The sequence below is a fragment of the Corapipo altera genome, unplaced genomic scaffold (genome assembly GCF_003945725.1).
Source record: "Corapipo altera isolate COAL_440 unplaced genomic scaffold, ASM394572v1 22b, whole genome shotgun sequence".
Classification (NCBI taxonomy): domain Eukaryota; kingdom Metazoa; phylum Chordata; class Aves; order Passeriformes; family Pipridae; genus Corapipo; species Corapipo altera.
Genome location: NW_020884876.1, coordinates 15,866,855 through 15,889,385, shown reverse-complemented (window position 1 = coordinate 15,889,385; position 22,531 = coordinate 15,866,855). Strand labels below are relative to the sequence as shown.

The 22,531-nt window shown below is 32.6% G+C and overlaps 1 protein-coding gene across 5 annotated transcripts in view; it reads right to left on the bottom strand.

Moving 5' to 3' along the window:
- Positions 1-22,531, bottom strand: part of FSTL5 (follistatin like 5) — a 283,323-nt gene that overhangs the window by 227,135 nt on the left and 33,657 nt on the right. For 3 of the 5 annotated variants that reach the window (XM_027636132.1, XM_027636127.1, XM_027636130.1), the window contains exon 3: positions 13,245-13,278. In XM_027636132.1, the coding sequence (XP_027491933.1) occupies positions 13,245-13,278 (34 nt within the window). The remainder of the gene's footprint in view (positions 1-13,244; positions 13,279-22,531) is intronic. The other 2 variants (XM_027636128.1, XM_027636131.1) reach the window with 1 other exon arrangement.

The following is a 22,531-nucleotide window of genomic DNA, read 5'->3' as shown; positions in this document are numbered from 1 at the left end:
ATGGTTTCTCTGTGTACACTTAACATTCTATGAATTAAAGCACTTTATGACATTTTTCTTCAAGTTGTCCTTCCAGTGCCCTAGCTGAAATTAAAGAACATCAAATTCTAAGGCTGTTTAATTTAGAATAGCAATGAATTAATCCTAATAATGAAATAACTTCATACAACATTGTCTTTGAATCATTAGAGGATTTGCAGATAGTATCTTGTGAATGCAAACAAGATAATCATACAACCACAGATACCAAATAACTCTTTTTCCAAACACTGGTGGCCATGCATATTCAACAAAATGCAAATATTGACTTTTCTGATAGCAACTAGATCAGATTGCTAAAGTGTCTGATGGGATACCGCAATCCCAGTGTGGGAAATAGTACTGACCTTCATGCTCTGTATGGCAAGCATGTAGCTTACTTGCATTTATGATTCCCCTAAACTCTAAGTGTTTCCACAATTGGAAGAATAAAGTAGACATGTGGAAAAGGGCAATCTCAGTCAGTACAGAAAAGCTTGAAAGAAAGTAAACAGGCTTCACATCTCATAATATCTCTCTGGAGAGACAAGGAAAGGAAGAAATGTCATTTGCAATTGACTGCTTATAAAGATAAGTGGGCACATGAAAAGGTTTCTTTTTCTTAATAAGCAAGTAAAGAGGATCATAACAGGTCACGCACCTTGCAAATTCAACAATCAGTATGTCCAGCAAGTATGTTAGAATACAGACCAATGAAAAATGTAAATGTTTCAAAGTGCATTGATCCAGAATGAGTGTGTGCAGTCACACAGAGTCACATGACACAGTTTACCAAAAACCTTCCCAAACACCCTATAAAAGCAGATTTAAAAGAAGAAACATCTATACTATTGGATACTTCAGTTTATATGTTTTAATCTTGAACTACATAATACTTCCTAATCTTCCCTAATCCAACATTAAAGTTTGGAGTGGAAATAAAGAAATGGATGAGAGAAGGCTCAGGATTTCCTGCTATTTTTATTACACTTGTAGTAGATGACATGATATCTACAAATGGGTGTTTAAAATATGTATTTAAAGGCTAATCAAGGCTCACAAGAAATGCTTTTATCCCTAGATTCTCAGTTCCGTTCTGAGTAGAGATTCTATTTCTACATATTTTTTACTGTATATAAGTTGTGACATTTTATGTGTATGTCTGTGAGCATATACACATATTTCTATATGTTTATGAATATTTATTTACAAAGGGGAATGTTGAACCACCCTAGAAATACTTTAAGAAGCATAAATACGTTCTCTTTAGCTTTTGTCATTCTGTATGACTTCCTCCGATTTTATTTCATTAATTATACTCATAACTCTATGTATTGCCTTTATTTTGAGATGTCAGTTACAATTATAAAGACTAATAAGATTTTTTAATGTTTTTGGGGAAATAAAATCAGATTACTGTTAATTAGACCAAAGCACAAGCTATATACACTGTCCTTTGAGCATAGAAATTATGATTATGCTACCAGAATATTTTTATTGGGTTTTTTCCCCCATTTGTAATGCATTTTTAGTGGGAAATTATCCTTAAAGCTAAAAAACTCACAGCTTTTATGTTTTATGAGGAAGAATCAATACGTGCTTACTAGAACTTTGGTGGCATTTATAATACAAATAGGATTTTTGTATGCTTTTCTATTTACTAAATATCTTTAATCTTTCACTCCTTCTGAGAACCTTCATTTAATCAGCTTTATGTAGGCCTCTATAAAATTAAGAAAAATGCTTGGTTTAATATTCTTGGATTTATTTATTTCTAAGATATAATGAATTTTTCCTTAAATTTTCATTAAAGCAATGCCGTCATTGATTTTTACAGTGTTTTAAAAGAACAAAAACATTGAAATTTGTCTGAATATTGCTAGTGGGCCAGCATTCACAATTGTATCTCTGTTCTTCGTGCATAACTTAAATAGAAAGTAATTTGAACCTTTTTATTGAGAATTTTTGTATTGAGATCCTGATAGCATATCAATCTAAGCCTATGTTTAGTTTAAGTTTAGATAGGATGCCAAATACTAGAAAACCAAAAATTTATAGCCTGGGCACTGTATGTGCAAGTAAATTTCATGTGCCACAAAGTCCAGCAAGCATGAAGAGAAGAAAGCATCCTACTCTACCATTTAGTTTTTGAATACAAAGACACTTGCTTATAGAATGGTGTTTAGACACATCAGATCTTTTAGATTATTTAACCAATAATCAGCCATTACTTTATCAATCATGGATTTACCTTTTAACCCTGTCTGGGCAAAAATCTGCCCTACTGTATTTCTGTCTCAGGCTGCAAACCCTGATAAACAGCTTTTTGATCAATAACTGTTGCCTAAACCGTCAAAGCCTCCCTTTATGCAGCTGTTCAGAACCACACAGAACTACAGTTTGTTATTGTCATTGCAATGATAGCATATGGCTATCCTTTCAGTAGCCAAACAAAACAATTACCTATACATCATATGCAAAAAAAGACCCATAAGAGTTTATCCTATTATGATTTCAGACAATATTTTAAAAGTTACAAAATATTTTAATCACAATTCATTAATAAAATACAATTATTACTTGAAGATTCCTCAGTCCCTCCAAGGTGAGGAAAGCATAGGTAAAATTACAAAAAATATGCCTGTAAAGACATGATCCAAAGTGAGCATTCACCTTATCTCTTTTCACTCAGACTGTCCCATAAAGTCCACTCCTCTTTGGAATCTGAAACTAAAAGCTATGTGTTTATGAAAAAAGCTAGAAGTAGTTTAAAGTAATTACTAGTTTAAAGTAATTATAATCTAGCTCACTTTTCATTTCAGGAGTTCCATGCTCTTTTCAAGCATTTTTACCAACATACTTTCAGGTATTCCATTCTGCTAGGAAAAACAAAGTGTGTTCTTGAGTTTTACTTACAAAATACTGTCTGATCATTAGAGTAACCCTTCTCTGTATTTGCTCGTGATTAAATTGAATTCAATCTAAAACTTGAACATTTAGACATAGTTATAGTATGTCAGGTGAGGTTTAAGTAATGTCATATATAATACTTTTTATTATTTCTCTATCTCTGCTAGGAAAACCTTCCTTGATATGTTATGAAAATCTGGGGGTTTATGATATTTTGGTTACTCAAGTTATCATACAGTCGATAAACTTCTTTTTTTTTAATTTTCCTCTGTTGTTTCCTGAGTGTAGCAAAAATGTTGTTCCAGTTTCTTGAAATTTGTGCCATCATATTTAATCTTATGTTCAACAGAAACCTCAAAATCATTCAATTCTTTCAGTAATGTATTCAGATCTATATCTTAGGAACTCTATTGACAAACTCTTGCCAAATCAGTAGTTTCCTTTTACTTCACAAGATGCTGATTTTTTAAATTAATTTATATGTATTTAAAGAAAAAATCAAACACATTTTTAATCACAAATTTATTTTTACATTTCAGCAATCCTTTAAAAAGCTATACTGAAAAATGCCCAGAATTTTTATTATTAGGAGTAAAGCATAGAAAGTTGTATTCATTTGATAAAGATGTATGCAACTGCAAAATCACTTGCATAGCTGCAATATAATTTTAATTTGACTCTGGAGTATTAAATTTTAAGATATACTTCTTCATTGTTTTAATAGAATTAACAACTTTAATTTAAAGAGTTCAGTTGCTTCTAGTTCTAATTTTTATCATGCAGGAATATATATAGATAGGTCTATTTTCAATATTTGATGCAGTTTAGTTTTACAGTTCATTCATCTGAGGAATTAACTTTTTGTCCTTGGAGACCTACTTTAAATTTAAAGATTAAAACCTGAAAGGAATTTGTAAAATAATTTAATTTCTATATTTGTAAATTAAAAAGCAGGAAGACATTTGAGTGACTACAACCTCTGATTTGGATCCCTTCAGAATAAGGTCTAATAATTACCCACATTTAAACTGCTAGTTAAAATGGATGTATTCATTCCTTGCAAAGTTTCCTTAGAAACGCTAGACTTTTAAGCATAATCAAAACAGACAGCTGGATCCACCCTTTATGATAATGTGACATGCAGCTTTATTAATCTGACCTTTGGAAACAAATGAGAAATTTTATACTGCCCCACCATAATTGTTAGTGGCAGGCATTTTAGCAGTCTTTAATTTGCACTTCACTGTAATATCTGCTTCCAGTTATGATGTAAACATTAACAGGATCTGACACTGTTAATTGTGTTCTAGTGTCTGAAGCAAGTGGCAAAAGAGTGTGCTTGAAGTAAACTAGAACATGACCTTAATGATAATGAAACACATCAACCCTTGCTATTCAAAGACTAAGGCAGAAAATGAATACTGTAATTGTTTCAACTAGCATCTGAGTGATACACAGTGCTGCAATTATTGGGATTGAGGGTTGAGGTGGAAATCATGTTCAACAGACTCATCTTTCAAGTTTATATAAGTTCTGATTGTCCTTTAATTGGCTTGTGAGAGATATCTGATATGAAAAAATATATTCTTAATATATAATCAATAGCATTCTGAAGAATTCAAAATTAATGCAAAAAGTAATTCTGTTTTAGACAGCATGAGTATAGAAATTTCTCCTATGTAACACAATTGTGTCAGTTTTTCTCTGCATAACTGTTCTTAAAAGTTTATAGCTTATAAACAGCGCAGAAAACCTATATGCAAGTTATGTTGATAGCTATTAGTGTTACAAATATACAAGAAAAACCAGTGGCATGGTACCTGAGTTAAAAAGACACCTATTTACAAGGGGGTATGTTAAAGAATATAAATTAAATAGAATTTATTTCTGAAATACCCGATCTTTTGCTTCCAAATATTATGTATTCCTCCTGCACTTTACTTTTTTCTTTCAGAACAACCCTTCCTCAACTTTAAGCACTTCTTTATGAATGGTCTAATTAAACTATTGCCTATAATGGGTTTTATGTTTATATCTTAAAAAAATTATTGTAGAGCTTGTAAAGATCTCTGTGGCTTTCTAAAAGGGTCTCTATGTAATTCTTTTTAAGTGACATAAATATCCTAGCCTCCTTTTTGCTCAGTAACAAGAGCAAGTATTCTCACAGCAGAATATTTTATTTAAGCTTATATTGAGACAATACTCAGATCTAATGATAAAGAAAAGGTTATGCTATAGACAAATAAAAACAAATAACAAAAGTTGCTTTCCCAAAAATACTAACGTGGATTTTTTAGCTATTACATTTTATGCTTATTTACAAATAAAATGTAAGTTTCTAGTGTAACAGCATTAGGATAGTTTCTGACATGCACTATTCTTTTTGAAAATCTATTCTAAAAGGAAAACTTCAAGTTGCTAAGATAAGAAGATTATTTTGCTTTAAAAGTCTATTACACAAAACATGAATTGCACTATCATTCTCATTTGATTGTTTTTGACCATAACAATTGCCTTCTACATGACAAGTGCTGTGAAATAACCTGTCCCGCCTGGCTATTATATGGCAAACTTAACTTAGATACCTGTGGTGCTGATGCAAATCGTATTTCGCTCTTCATTCTGAGAATAAAGGTTCTGCAAAGGACTAGGGTACACAGAAGAGGTAGGTAACTTTTTAAAGCACATAAGCTTCACAGGGAATTACCCGTTTTACATTTAGATTTCTACTGTTAGTGTAATCAAATGAATATTCACTACATGTGAGAAACATGACACGCATAGCCTACAGACATTGCACTAATGTATACATATATGTGTATTAAAGGATCCAAACATACTTTCCCATTGCATTACATTGCATTGCATTCTCTCTCTGAATTCAGTGCAAGTCTTCAGTGCTCAAGAGCTAATTCAAATTACTTCATAAAGTCTTCTATGGTTTGTGTACCCCTTTTAAGATGGAAGAGGTAAACCAAAGCTAATATTATTGAAAATATGTATTGTCTTAAGCACAAATGAGAATCCTAATATATGAAATTAGAAACATTTTATCATTAGTTTTTAACTTTGAAACCTCAACATTATTAATAATAAAAGAATAGACTAACCTAAATTCAAGTCATACTCATTACTCTTCTCAGCCTACTCCTGAAACAATACAAGAAACTATCTAAAACATTTTCAATATAATGCTCAAGTTAAACAGTAGCTACTTTTACAGGGAAGCTTTAAAATAATTACGTGAAAAAATCAAACTGTACTGCTATTCAAAATCTTTTGTGGGTCACACAGCATTAAAATTCAGACTACTAATACATTTACTTTTAAATTTAAATAAACATTCATCTTCTGAGCTACTTCGCTAAAGCAACATAAGTCGTATTAGGAATGAATATGTATTCCAGTCAGTATTCAGCACTCCCCTCCCCTGCCAATGTTGAATGTCTTCTCTGCTGTATCTGTTCAAATCAAGTGTTTGCGCACTACAGAGAGAAACTTTGTGAATACTTCTGAACATATTCTGTCTAGTTATGTTCACAATATCCACTTTGAATAGATTTAAAAGAATGTAACCTAAATTTTAGGAGTACATGGATGAATTTTTTTTAAAATGCTAGATGGGGACACCAATCTCTTATGCTACCTCTATTATTCTACTACATACAGAAATAACAATTATATCTCTTTCTAGTATAGAGATACCATTTTGCAGAAGAGTTCTTGCCTGGAATTTTGACACAGGCCATACATATGAGAACAAAAAATAAAGTTAGATGGCCATTTCTCTACCATAAAGAAAATCCAAAGAAGAAAGAAATTCTTCGTATGTATCATTCCTAAAGCTGCTAACAAGTCAAACACATCTCACATGAATTTCATCCTTTTATGAATGCAACAAAACACAGTTGTAGAACATGTTTGCCTTCACATTTTCTCCATTATCATATGCATATTATGATTATATGCAATAAAGATCAATATTTGACTCTGTAGTGGTCATTAGATTATGTATGATCCCCTTACACAGTTCTAATTAGTGGTAAAAATAATGGACATGCGAATTTAAGAAAAGTTACAGACACCTCTCGTTATTCCAATTCATCTTTTGAATATACACTGACAGTTGTGAATTTTTGTGTAATTCACAAAAACTTTTCAGACTCATTCCAACTCTTTTGGGTTTTAGTTACTATTCTTTTAGTATATATACTTGCTTATAGCAAAAATGAACTTAGAAACTTTGGAGCCAACCAACATAAAGCTGGAAATAACTCCTATGCAGAAATGTGGACATAATTTGTAACATAACACTCAGGAAATTCTATAGGATGCCGTTCTTTCCCTGACACTGCCATACTAAAACTGTAGAGAAGTTTTCACTGGTATGGAATACATATCTGGAGTTTATGAAATGTCTGGGAGGTAAATATTGCAATTCTGTAAAATACTTGCACCATGTTGTATTCCCCTGTTATTACTTGAGCACTTTTAGTTACTTTCTTGACTAAGATGAAATACATTTACCTCAAGCCAACAACTGGCAGGTCAAATATATTTGTGGCATTTACACTGTTTATCTCTATGGTATTACACTGGTAGCAAGCCTGACTAGATTACTACACAAATACTGTGCTGTGTTTACAGATAGATATCAAAACTGGAATTGAGTGTCATCAAATAATGCTTTGCTGAAAAGAAATAAGATAACCTTTCACAAAGCTGTAGAGTACAACACAGACCTTGCTCTTAATGTATGCTTTCTGTGTCTGGGTAATCACATTGTTATCAAAGATATTATCTGGAACTGACATCTGACATTCTGACCCACATACTTTACTTTCTCACAACGAGCTTCAGGCCTGTTCAAATATAATATTTTAAGATTAATTGTTATATTAAAAATATTTTCCCACATAAAGAGGTTTGTTTCTTTTCAATGCATTTCATAATCTGACTCTGAATTGATTGAAGCCAGGGGGGAAAAAAAGGGCATTTTTATAAATGTTAACCATGCTAAAGCCACTCCAAGATGAGAATAAATTAAAAAAACCCCACAATGTTCAGTTACTAACATTATATCTGCACGTCTTTTGTAAGAGCATGGAAACAAAAAGGAAATGAGAACAGTTCAGGTGGAAAACAGAATGGTATTTTTTATGGCTTTTCGTATGGCTTATGTTACTTAATTCTTAAGTGAGAAAAGAGATTTGAGTTTCAGTTGACTAGGCTCTGGAGGGGACTGGAACAGTTAAAGGGGATAGTATTTGTTGCATTTAATTCAAACAAACCTCAAACCAACTCCTGAAAGTTTATTCACTCAGATAAGTTGGAACATAATGACAAAGTAAAAAAACTTCAAAACAAAGAACCTGTAGGTCAGAGTATTTAGTAGCTGCATTTCAATGAAAACAACATTCTTGAACAAACATTTACTAACCTGCTTGCTGTTACACATATTCTCTAAAATATTACTTTGTTTTTCTGAAATGTACTACTCTAGCACAGAAGGGTTATTACAGTGTAACAAACCAAAACATTAATCAGTTCAGTCCAGGAGGATTGCAGTTCATATTCTAACAATATACAATTAATACATGACTGGTGAAATACAAATTTAGAATAATTTGATTGAGCAAACATAAGGAGTCACTGGATACATCAAAGAAAGTAATGAAGTGTATTTTTTGCCACAGCTAATTGGTTTAACATGACAAAGGATGTTGATGACATGTATTCTACATCAGAACATACACAGCTTTGTCTGTCATCAAAAATAATAACAGTCAGACATACTGAAGGATAGATCTGTTTGTTCACTCACTGGCTTTTGAGAGTATCTCCAGATACAATTTCATTTTTACAACTTATTGATGTAATTAAGGCCTTACTGGTTTTGTCCCTTAAATTCTTTCAATATTGAACTATCTTAAGCTTTTCCTACTCCTTCTTGTCTTACCTTTATCATTGTATAGAAAAAGATTACACCAATCTGGAATCCCAGACAGGGCCACAAGTGTTGTGCAGGTATGTTAACATTTTAAGGAGTAAAAAGCAAGTAAGATATGCAAGTGGTGCCCATATGATTTCCCCTTTAGTTTTGGTAGCTAAAGACTATAAAAGGAACAGATGTTTGTTAATGATATCAGAAAAGTCTAGCAATTTGTTCATAATCATAGAGAATTATGTTTTTGAAACTGATCTGTGAGTCAACAATGGTTTTACATTCCAATTACTAAGGTAAGCAAAAAATGAGAAATATTAAGTATAATTAGAAACTCAAGAAGTAATTAAAAATATGTCAGTCAAAATTCTCTAATCTTTTTAGTTTTGAGTGTTAGTGGCATTTAAAGCTCAGATCAAGAGTAGCTAGCAAACATTTTAGCAGCATACTATACAGTTTGTATCTAAAGTGCACTTAACTAAAGTAAAACTCTTTGAGTTACTATCATTAAAACTATTTGCATGCACATTTTGAAAATGCTGTGAAAAGTGCATCTTTTCCAAATCTTAGGTGGAGAACTTTTTATATCTTTCAGTGAGTGTTCTTTACATTACTAAAATAAATAGCTAAAGTAACACAACTTGTGTTCAGTATCATATCATTCTTCAATATCAACAAAATAATCACCTTACTATCAGCAGAAATTCAGAATTTGTTTTCTCTGATTTTACTGTGTTTCTTTGGAAATGTGTCTTACAAACTGCTTATCTATACTGAAATTGGCTTCTAAGTTCTCAAAAAATAAAACTATTGTGCTGTAATTCAAACTGTGACTGAGTTTAGGAACTGGTCATCTGAAATGCTACCATTTAACCGAAATATTTTGTGGCTTGTTGTTTCCTGTGTGCTAATGTTTTTTTCTGATCAAAGGAATAGAGATGCCTTTCAGGTTTGGCAAATAGTTGATTTGTTTCACTAATCAACCTTCTGGTACCTCAGAAAAAAAGTTTTCTAGAATAATATTGTCAGAAAGTATTTCCATACATTTCTATACTTCATAATGTTCTTTACTAAAAGCACATGAATGTCTCCAAAGTCAAGCATAGGCTGTGAGGAAAATTCTTCACATTGCTTAAATGTAATACAATTTCTGATATTTTCAATTCATTACAAAAATATCTATTTTATCTTTCACTATAGGTTTGGAATAAAATGGATTTTTTTGTCTGAAGGAGTTAACACTGGAAAAGAGAGGTAAGGAAGGTCAAACTGTGACTCCAAGCCAGCAAGCAAAATTCAGCGAAGTTTAGTAGGTGATTATTTGCCTTGTTATTTCTTTCATATTACAGAAGTGTTATGAAACTAATCTCATTTGTATTTTGCACTGGTGATACTCATTTCCATGCACAAAAAATTATCAGAAGTATAAGAAAGTTTGCCAGCATACACTAAAATTGTGTAATGTTAACATATTATTTTACATAAAAGCAGTGTTGCTTTTCTCAAACAGTATACAAAAAGATCTGTTACCTGTTAAAAAAAAACAAGAAAAAGAATATCACAGATCAGAGAGAGATGGGGTTTCTGTCAGAATAGGGTATGTTTGAGTATTGGCTTCCCTTCTGGTGTGATTGACTTAGAGGCTGACAGAAGAAGTAACAGACGGGAAAAACAAACAGGTCAGAAAAATGGCAGAAAAAAAAAAACAAACACTACAGAAAAATAAGAACATCTTTACTAAAATATGAATAGTAATCAGTTTTATTTTATAGCAATAAATAAAGTAAAATGAAAAATTACTGGCATTTTTAATATAATAAAATATACAGAATGGTCCTTGTTACTAATATCTTTATCCCACTGAAGTCAAAAAGCATTTGACTTTAATTATGCTGCAACATCCTCTCCTCTTATAAATATACAATGTAATTAAATTATTAATAAAAATTAGACACTGAAATACTGGTATAAATGGAAGTTATGAGGCACAATAGAGACTCCAGCATTTCACTTGACAGAGATGAGCTGTAATTTTCCTCTGAATTAAGAAGACAACACTGGTTCTGAAAGTATCAGAGCAGTCAAGGAACCACAGAAAACATTTAGTCCTTTTACCACATAGAGTGGCTGCAATATGCAGAGTGTAAGGAATACTGTTAGAACCTTGTCCTGAGAATCTGAGGATAATTTAGCTATCTCCCAAGAACACATGAAGAGCACAAAACCTTTAGATGTTGCATGTGATTCATTGCCAACACAAGAAGGTTTATGCTGAAATATTAATTTAGTCTTGTTTCATCCATATCAACCAGTATTTTAAGCAGAAAGAGTTTAAAGATCCTACATGCTGTAAGTTACAAGTGAAATAAAAAATATATTTCTGAAACTTTGCAATAACATGGAAAAAGAGTATTTGAACAAAAAAAAATTAGTTTAAAGAATATGAAAAGAGAATGTCAAAAAAAAAAAAAAACAATTAGAAAAGCATCCCAAAAAAGCATTACAGAATAAAGTATATCTGTAGATATATGTTTATGTTGCAAGGCCTACTCTGTGCATGAATAGTCTTCCAGACCACTAAAAACTTCCAAGTTGAATTGCCAGTTTAGGCAGAGACATGCATATCATGTAGGATGTTTAGTAGGTTGAAAATTTCCACAAGAGATGTTCCATATAAAATCACAACAAACTTTGTGCAGCTGTGCACCAATTTCACTGCCTGTTTGGAGACAATGGATATCTTCCTTCAAGCAGACTTTACTGCATTCCTTTGGATGTAGTTGTAGGCGATATTTTACAAGCCTTTGAAAATTGTTTCTGTGATTAGTTAACTAGACTAACAGTCAGTGAATATGATAGGCACTCCCACTTAGGTCATTAGTTTATTCCTACTTTTACTTATTGCTCACATACATACCATAATGACCACCTGGTAACAGGATGGGGTGGGGTGTGGGAGAAAGACTGTCAAACATCATAATCTAACTGAAGTAAATCATAAAAACCAAAAAAGTGGCCCATTTTAGGATCCTTCTTTGTAGATAAATGCTTAATTGTGAATACTTAATTTTAGAGCAAATGTCTTATTTCTGTAATCTCATCTGATTTTTCACAGTCTTTTTTATAATTTGTATTAAGTCATAAGACATGAAAGGTTTTTGAACAATATATTGTGGATACACTCACTACATGTAGAGATGATGTAACTTCATATTGTATTACCTTCATATTGTATAAAAAATTATAAATCACAAATTAGCTGAAATTGAAGAGGATTTTTTGGTTCAGTTATTTTTCCATGCAAACTCTTCAAGTGAAGGACTATATGTTCTTCAGATGATGTAAATTATCGTATCATCATGAACAATGTAACTGTCCTGACACAACTCCAATCAAACATCAGCTTTAGTTTGTCTTTAGATGCTTGTGTCTAGCCTTAGTATGAGGGGAAAACAAGCCAATTGAGATACCATCCCTGCCAAGGGATGAGAGTGGGGAAAAGGGACAATTTGGGAGGAGGGGATGCAGTACATAAATAACTGAATAAAGAACAGCTAACTCAGGTGACATGATTACACATTGCTTCCTAAGGCAATACAAAGGATATAGGTTAGTTTGTCACTTAATTCCCTCCTCTCTTTGTAACACAGAACCGGTGTTCTTTCTCCTACCTTCCCTCTGTTTTCCCTTTTAAAGTATCTCATATCCTACCTCTATGAAGAAGTAAAATATCAAGAGAACAATCTTTGCCACTATTGGCAATTTTGTCTTTCATTGGTTACTTAGCAAATTTTTAACTGAGAGATTTCAATGTTCTGCCTCTTAAAAGACTTTATATTAGAAAAAGAAGCATGAAGTCCTAATTTTCTTGATACAAGGCTGTTTCTTTAACCCAGATATTCTATTTCACATAGTGCTTAGTCACTGGCACTGAGTAAGGTACAGTGAAAATATTTTGTAGGCAAAAAACACCCAAAATAGTCATGTTGCAAGGCAATCTATTAAGGAAATTATTAATTTGTGCATAAACTGGAATCACATCCAGTTACAGATTTACTGAATGGAAAGGAAGACAATAAATTGATGGCACTGATATTTTATTGAAGTATAATAAGCATCCATAGTCAGGGACAAACTCTGTGAGAAGTGTGCAGCCTATCCCATCCAGACTACAGCAGTCAGCCTTATTCATCTCAGAGTTCCAAAAACAGATACTACCTACATTTCAACCTCTTTCCTGGATATATTTTTTTTCATTTCGAATACCAAAATACTCAGCAAACAAACCATCTGAATATTTCTTACCAGTAATGAATGTTAGATTTGTGATAATTATAAGAATGTGCACATTTTTTAAATAATTGTCACTTACCTTTATTTCTTGAGCTTTCCTGATTCTTTTCCTGCTGCAATTAAAAGCAGAAAAATATATTATTTGCAGAATCAGTTATCACAAAAATCATAAAATCATAGACATACAGATCCAAATATGACAATCTACTTCATCCTCCTTCCTACTCCAAGGTAAAATCAGCACACTGTTTTTAAACTCCTCTACTGTTTTTCACATTTTCTTTTTCACAATGACTTTGATTAAGTGCTGGAACATATTATCCAAAAAGAGGCCACTCAGTCTCTGTCACTTTATCTCTATCCTGGGATTTGCTCATAGTTCAACTGCACAAGTCCCTGTAAAATGATGTAATTTTGAAGAATGAGAATTTACTCAAGGCAATAATCTGTCCTCAAAATTTCAAACCTTGATTTTACACAACATTTGCTCAAAATTATGCTCTTTGTTTTGGGTACTGCAATTTTTCAAATATTTGCTGCTTTACAAGTTTATGCCAGTAAAAATAGCATTAGGAATAGGCTAAATGCAAAACTCTTCTAGATTTACTTTGTATTATAAGATAGATTTTTCTTTTATAATTTTAACAAAAAGAGGAAATTAAATAACTTTTTCCTTTTGTTACAATTTCTAAGAGTTACTTTTAACTGCTATAACCTATTGATAACAGAGTGTACTGATTACCTTTCATTACTAATTGAAGTGGTTTATTTTATCTATATACACCAAGAATTTGTTATTCCTGTGCTCAAAACAGGTTCATTTAGTCTTAAATGCATCCAGACACATAAATCTACAGAAAGGAGTTAATACTTCTATGCCAATACATGTCTTTTAATAGTATATCTTTTGATAGTGTTTTGCTCAGTTACTGTTCAAATAATTTCAGAATCTGACCTATCTTTGTCTGAGTAACATAGAAAAATATCACAAACTAATTCTGTGCAGTCACATAGCTGTTTAAACTCTACCAAGAAAATTTGAAATTGATCTGAAGAATAAAGATGTAATCAATAATGTAAAAGTATTTTCTAATTTACAGGGACATAGAAATGTTTAGGTACCATTAACTTAAGGAATGGGGCCATCTAATCTACAACTGAAATGTATTTTTTCAATTTTTCACATTTTGTGAAATAATATGGGTAGTGATGCAATATCTATATTGTTCCCTGAAACCCAATCTTACAAATCTAAGTCAGTTACTCTTTTCTTGTCTTTTTTAAACAAAATAACTATGGCAAAACCTGTACCTATCTGAAAAGAATGTTTTCAAATTTCTCAAGGTCAGGAAGTGAAACAGACTTTAATAGGTCAGTGTAAATGCAGAGGAATCTCATTCATAATAAGCAGTTTGTGCTGATTAAAATACTAACCAGTCAACCACCAGGATTTAGAGTCAAAATGTAGCCAAGTTATGTTAGCATTCAGATACTGTAATTTATAGGCTCCATGGACACTGCTGAGTTCCAGAAAACTCACTAGTTTGTCCCTTTAGTTTGAAATCAGAGGAATGGAATTTTTTTCTAACAAAGCTGCAAAGTCTATAATGTCTACTGCTTATTCTATAATAAATAGATCCTGAAGAGTTAATTCAACAATTGATTACTAGATCAGAGAATCTTGTAGGAAAGCAATATTAAAAATCAAATATTAGTATCAAAGGAGAAGAGAAACACTAAAAAGGATGAGAATTAATTTTTAGGGAGAACAGAGTACAGCAAGCTTGGCAAAGCTTGGAAAAGAAAGAAAATCACTCAGATGAAATTTTAAAATTAAAAAAAGTATTTGGGTTTTTTTAATGGAATATGTTAAGATTTCAGGGAAAGGAGGCATTAGCTGAAACTATCTTCTCAGACCTTATTTTTTCTAATATCTTTATTTTCTTAAATTTCAGCTGAAGATTTTTGCTTAAGTTTTCATGGTTTAGTTTTCTCAAAAGACTCAAATTTTAATTTTGAGCTACCATTAAAACTACTAAGAAAAAACTCTGTTAGCATATCACACGTCGGCCTTCGTGTGATATTTCTTGGGACAGCAACATGCTTGGTAGCAGCATCCAGATAGAAAAAAACATTCATAAGACCCAAGTTATTTCAAAATTAACCTGTGATTAGACTGGGTGTAGCATCTCTCAACTCAGAAATTAAGTTTCTGCCTAGAGAAACCCTGCTGTATTAGACTTCTCAATAGAAAACACAAGAGTTAAAAAATGCAGAAAAATTTATAATGAAAGTACATTAAATAAAAATTCTTCCTCATTATTGAAAGATAAAATATGTGAATTATATTTAAAGATAAAATATGTGAATTAATTTCTCTAGAAAACTACTAAGAAATAATTAATTATGTTAGTGAGTAAATATTAGAAGCACCTATAACTTAGGAAAATTAAGTTCAAATTCTCAGGGAAATAGGAATTGCTCATCCTGATGGGAAACACACAAAAAAATAAACAAACCTCTCAGGGTCCTGGAATGTCAGAGGGGTAAACAAAAAATTGTTTATCATGACATTTATTTCCACCTGCATTTGTTCAGCATGGTAGGGTTCTGACACCAGCATGCTGAAAATAAAAAAAATCTACCCATATACAGTTAGAAAGTATGTAAATATACAAACATCACTTTATGAAGTAAAACATACTAATTCTGTATAAAAACTGGTGTGGAGGCCTTTATAGACCCACTTTTACACATATTTCTGTAATTTTTCTCCTGTATTGCACTACGATATATAAACAAAATATTTTAACCTAACATGTTAACAGTCAAAGAAATTATATATACATATTTACTATCTAAATAAAATTGAAATGATTACATGAACTACAATACTATATTGTTAACTATTGCTAGAAGCCATGTGTAAATAGAACAAATCATCTTGCATCCCAGGATAGTTTTATCAGCTTCAATATAGTAAAATAGCTTTGAATTTAAGTCTCCAACCAAATTAATCAGACAAGTTGCATGACTTTGCATGGTTTTATGTTGCACTATATTGTATCAGCCTGACACTAAGAAAAGATCATGGGTGGTTGACCACACAAATTGCTCTGGATTCCTTTCCCCATCCACGGCATGGGGCTGGCCCAGTTCTAGTTCCATTTCCATCTGAAGAACCATTGCGACGCTTTGAGGGATGGGGAAAGGGAAACTCCAGGGGTATCTCAGGGGTTTTTTCAGGCCCTGAGCCTGGAGGGGAGAGGTGCTCCCCCCTCCCCCCCCACACGTGGCCCCATGGCTGGCAGGGAGACAGGACACAGGACACCGGGCGTGGAGAGGAGGCAAGAGAGAGTTTATTGTGGGGGATGTTACATTTATAGGGTTTAGGAGGATTCACAGAGTAACCAATTAGAAGTCTCAAGGGGCTTACAGGAACACCCAATCACAGGAAGGGCTTAACAAAGGCCAAATGGGAAACACCTCAGGACACCTTCCCAGGACATTCCTGCATGGATAACAAAGGGGGTTGTGGGAAGAAGAAGCATGTGTTTGCAAAGACACCACCAAAAGCCATTTTAAAACCTGTTTAAACCACAGTTTTCCCATATAATGCAGGTTTAATGCTACAAATTGCTATTGTTACAAATCATAAGTTATAAACTATTTGGAATATATATCAAACAAGGCTCTGCAAAGAAATTGATTTATATATTCGCAAATGCTTTTCTGAGGTATAAATGCTCCTTTTCTGATGCTATTTTCTTTTTTTTTTTGTCTGAATACACAAGTATTATTAGAACATTCTAGCATTTGGACATCATCATTGTTCAGAAATTATGTGTTTACTAAATAAGGTTGGTATAGTATCAAATCTTATTTAGAAGGACTTCATATCAGCAATAAGAAGTGTAGAGAATGATGGCCCAGGGGACTCTTAATGTACAGTGATTCCCAAGAAAGTACAAAGCTACTTATAAGAAAGAACAGAGATGATCTGTAAAGGTAGACGTCATTCTAGGATTAACAAAATACTCTAGCCATGCCAGAAACAGTAAAGCTCATTTCTTAGCCCCATTTAAATATGTATCATGTGCATTATGTTTATTTTTCTCTTTTTGAAAGAAAAGATAATATTTATAAACCAATGGACATTGCACATAGAAGTATATTCACTTCCACTTAATTCTGTGTTTTTTAAATACAAACTACATAATTGTATTGTATCTAGAAATCACTTGTCTCTCTATCTGAATCATCTGCTGAGGATTTGGGTATGTGTCTGGGTTACTTATAAAGAAGAAGCACCTTATTTATTTTTCACAAAACTCAGGCAAAATCTCCTTTTCCATACTGGTAGTGTTTAAAAAGTAGCTGCTGAACTAATGGAATTTTTGAAATAAACAAAGTACTAATTAGTGTAAAACATATGGTAGATTGTCCTTGATATGTGACAAAAATTAAAATAATTTAATAAACATAAATCACTAATTACAGAAGATCTGTTGAAAAAAGGAGTGCAAAGTTATTTGCTTTAATTTTATAATGAAAAATTATCATTAGTCATATCATAAAATGTAGTGAAAATGCAGAAAATTAGTTTTGGGTTCATTACCTTTAATGCAAATTCTGCAGTAGGGGTGCTTTGTTACTCTATAGTAACTAAAAATAATAATAATTAGAAAATTAAAGAAATTGCTATTAAAGAAAATATTTAATTGAGAGAGATATCAAGATAGTTATTTCTATCATGTTAAACCATACAGAAGCTATAGTAGTTGAAGAATAATATATTCACTTATATTAACACAACTATAATTACAAGAAGTCTGAATTACACTTGTAGAGAAACTTTTTATTCATGGGTGAAGTAGCAGCATGGTCACAGCCACAGAGTACAAGCGCACATACAGCACAAGGTAGTCTGGTAAACTATTCTCAGAACCAACTTGCTCAATGCCATTAGACTGAACATTTGTCTTCAAAGAAATTTCGCAGAATCAGACTTCATCAGATTCTTAGCAACTGCAATACAATTGCAATTTAAACTAAAAATGTATGCAAAGCAGAAGCGATGACATTTACATTTGTAAAGATATTCTGTTAAGCAGCAGTAGGCAAGGCCTTGCTTACTATGGTAGGGAAGAAAGAATGTGCAAAAAGTGAACCATTTTTCTGTTGCTCTTGTCAGAACACTATTTACTGCAGAGAGCTTTTTAGTTTAATGTTTGCGGTAGGATTCTTGAACTGGTATTTTGCATACACAGACCAGTCTTCTTAGAGATTGCCACCATTTATAGCAATAAATTCTGAGAAAATAATGTGCTACAGGTTGGTCTTGTATTGATTAAGGCATGATATGAATACAAGAGTGTGTGAGGGAAACAATATGTAGAGTTAGGTTGCTAGGCAAACATAAGGAAATATATAAAGCTGTTGAATTAATGACTTTCCCAGGAGTAGACATTACTAGATATTATAGTCTTAGAATAAGCCTTACAGGCCTCTGGAGAAAATCTGATGAAGTCTTGAATTCATGAACCCATGTGAAAAGAACCCAACAGTATTTGGGAAGCCCAACCCCTGGGGGTGGGGGCAGCTGAAAAATGTGCTGATTTGATTCTTGTTTTGCTGATTTAGATCCTTGAGGAACACAAAGAACGATCATGGCAGATCCAGGATGGTGCATTTGAAGCAGTTGTTCCTCTTTGCATGCAGCAGATTACAAGCCCTTAAAAGCAAAGTGGAAGCAGAGAAGAAATAAAGACACGAAAAAGTTAAAAATAATCTTGTCTATGCCCACATACTTTGAAGAAAAACTCCCTCTAAACCAGGCTTCAAAAAAGTGTGTGCTTTCTATGTATGGAAAGTGGACAGAAAAAGTTCTACACTAAGGGTAACCTGCAGGTTTTTTTATTCAGGACTGTCTGACACAAAAGTAAATCACCTAGATCATGCAAGGGCACGTATTAGTCTTAAAGGCAACCTTGGACCACGTAAAGCAGAGCAGACAAAGCCTTTGTCCACAAGGTGAAACAATTGTTCTGAGCTAAAGTTACAGTCTAAATCCCAGTGTTCTTTAGTACCTATCGAAGTAGCTTCCTACTAACGACACATTAACATTGTTTACACCAAATGTATACGCCATGTGTTGTGTTCTACAAAATAACACTTATTTTTCAGAATAGGCAGAAAGAGACATATTAATGCATTTTCAAAGCAGCAATTCCTTCTGGTAGGATTGTTCATGATTCATATGGACACATTTCCTAAAATTGTTGCCTAGTGTAAAAAGACCTGGGTGAAGCAGGTTGCAGGTAGCTCCCAAGAGAAATAACCATCCTAGGGTCAGGCCTAAAGACCCTGATAACTATTGTAGTTGAAAAGAAGCTGAGAAGTAGTTTTAGGTTTTATCTTATCTTTAAATTCAAGAATTCTGATTTCACTAAATAAATTCTTTTAAATACGACCGTAAAGTTTTCTATTTCTATTATTATTATTATTATTATTATTATTATTATTATTTCCAACGTAAGACCTTGTCCAAAAGGAATTGTAGCAATTCTACAGGCCTGACAAAACAGTAGTGAAAGGCCAAATACAGTCTTTCCTTAATTTTATTGAAGTAGAGAAAGGCCTGTTTCCCAAATTTTGCCGTTTTTCCACAATGTAAAAAAAAACCTAATAAAATCTTCATGCTGACTTTAAGGATGAATTCTTCCATTATGGTTACATTAGGACTTCATTAGGACAACCATCCTAGAAAAAATGGCCTGAGTTGAATAGGAAAAAAAAATCAATAGAACTGAAACTTACTCTGGGTAAATTTCTTAGGCAACTCACTCTTATGGAAATACAGTGTAACTATAGCGTCTTTAATATGATGTCTTCATATTTGTTCTTTGATGACAGACCAAATACATATAAAATTTATAAGCAGTTTCATAGCACATGACAGAAAACTTCTACCAATTTTATACTGCTGTTAGGTGTTGCTGGTTTTATAACACTTTAATCAGTAAAATGTTTAGTGCATGGCTTGAGCAGTGGAAGAAGTGTATACTTTTCCATTAAAACATGTGCCACTATGACTAAAACAGTTCATATACTGAAGTGTATAAGCCAATTTATGTAGTCAAATCCAGGCTACAGCTCTTCTTAGCTAAATTGGAGGAGCTATGAGTGCTACGTAAATAATGACTTTACAGAAGTAATTACCGCTATTTGTGCATAGTTTGCATTAAACTTTAAATGCTCATACATTTAGTGTAGAATTACTTTCCCATGCATAGACTGCAAAAGGTGTACTTTCTTCCTGCTTACCAAGTAAGACATGCAATAACACAGGGCAGTTGATGAGGTGCTGTAGATGAATATACTTATTTTATATTGCTCATAGGGTACTCCTATTCAGCACATATACTCATTTTGAAATTATCTGAGAACACTCCACATTTGAGTAGGCAAAAAAGGGGGAAAGAGAGCTCCAAGAGGCAATGTTTTAGCATACTGAATTATCACTGGAGATTCTAAGAGATAGTATTTAATGGGTATTCTATTATCTTCCCCCTTATATGAGCTCCTAAAACTCCAGGTACCCTCACAATTACTGAAAAGTGGTATATTTCCTAACAATATAGTGCTATTTTTTTTTTTTTTTTTGAGAAAAAGAACCCTCCCAGTACAGATGGATCTTAGCTGCACAATTCCCAGTGACATTAACGGGAGTAATCTGCCTAAAACCCCTATTCATTTTTCTTTTTAAATTTCAGAGATGGTTTTAAAGTGTAATTTTCCAAAACCCACACAATGTGCTTTGCATTTTATTATTCAGTCTGTCTGAAGCTCATTCAAATCTTATTTTTCCTCATTGCAAATTTTTGTCCAGATAGAAGAAAATCTGCAGGAAGAATGACGGCTAGAGAATATAGGAATGAAAGCATAAATATCAATTACCTTCTTACAATCCCGGAATGCAAGTAATATTTAGTCTGCATTAAGATGTAATTATGGGTAAAATTGTAATCTATCTACCAGTATTGATTAAAACCAATCTCTAGGAATAATAGTTTGTTTCTACCATTCATTTTATAAAGATGAAGATAAGGAAAGATGCAGAGTAAAATAGAAGTTCATTATATGAATATTAATTGATTGCACCTGCCCTTTTGTAAAGCATTAAACTCCATATTGGAGGAATACATTCATATAAACCAGAGATTTGATGAAAGCTTATATAATATTACCCACTGTGTGACATTTAGGAAACTAGAAACTGAAATTAAGATCATATTTTTTCTACCGAATCTTTGAAATTTCAAGATTAATCTGGTATTTGATAGTTGTATTTCAACTAATTTTTCAAAATGAATTATGAAGTACAGCTCTATACACTACAGATATACTTACAATTGGTTACAGTTTCCCTGCTGTGAACTAGGCAATGTACTGTGAAGCTTTTAGTTATTTTCTCTCGGTATTCATGTTGAAAAGAAGTAGTTTTAAAAAAAATGTGCAGAGAGCTGAAATAACAATATCTGAAGTTCTAATCTAATGGATAATAATGTATTTTTCAATTTTAGTTCCTTCTTCATATATATATATGAAGACACCTGTTTTTCTTGCATACCTTAGACTGATACTAGTAGGCACAAATAAAATAGGGTTTGTTATGAATCATAAATTACAAATTATGTCTTGTAAATATTTCCTTGTACCAAAACAATGATTTTCATTATATTTTTGGTATTCCACCTAATTGTGGAGTATATATCAGGAAGCTGACACTGGAAAAAGAAGAAATGATAAACTCTGTTCTCTACTAATTGCTAATAATAAAGCACCAAAAGAAATTATTAGAAAATATTAAGGTATAGAAAATATTTGAAGATATAGTAATGTCTTTGAAAGGAATGCTTTACTCATACCCCACTTAGGGGAGGAATGAAGGTATAAAAAAACAAATGCATAACCTTTATATGGAAAGTCAGACTGGCCAATGTAATGGTTTCTCAGACCTTTAAAAAAACCCCAAAAAAATATCAGCTGCAAAGGGAATAATAGTCTTTCACAACTTTTAAGATCAGCTTACAGTAGTTACTAATAATTTCAGAATCATTACATCAAATGATGTTGTTACCGTGGGATTTAGGTGCTGAAAAAATCTCCGGAGCAGTTAATTAGGGGTGAGATAAGAAAGGGTTTATTTGCCAAGGCTAAGATGTTACAAGACGCGCGCGCGTGCGTGCCCGAGAGGTTACATTTTATAACATCATCCATCCAATCCCAGATGTATCCACCCTGTGGCCTTTCCTCTGGACCGCCCCGGGGTCCACCCCCTGAAAATGAGTCTGGGGTGCATTT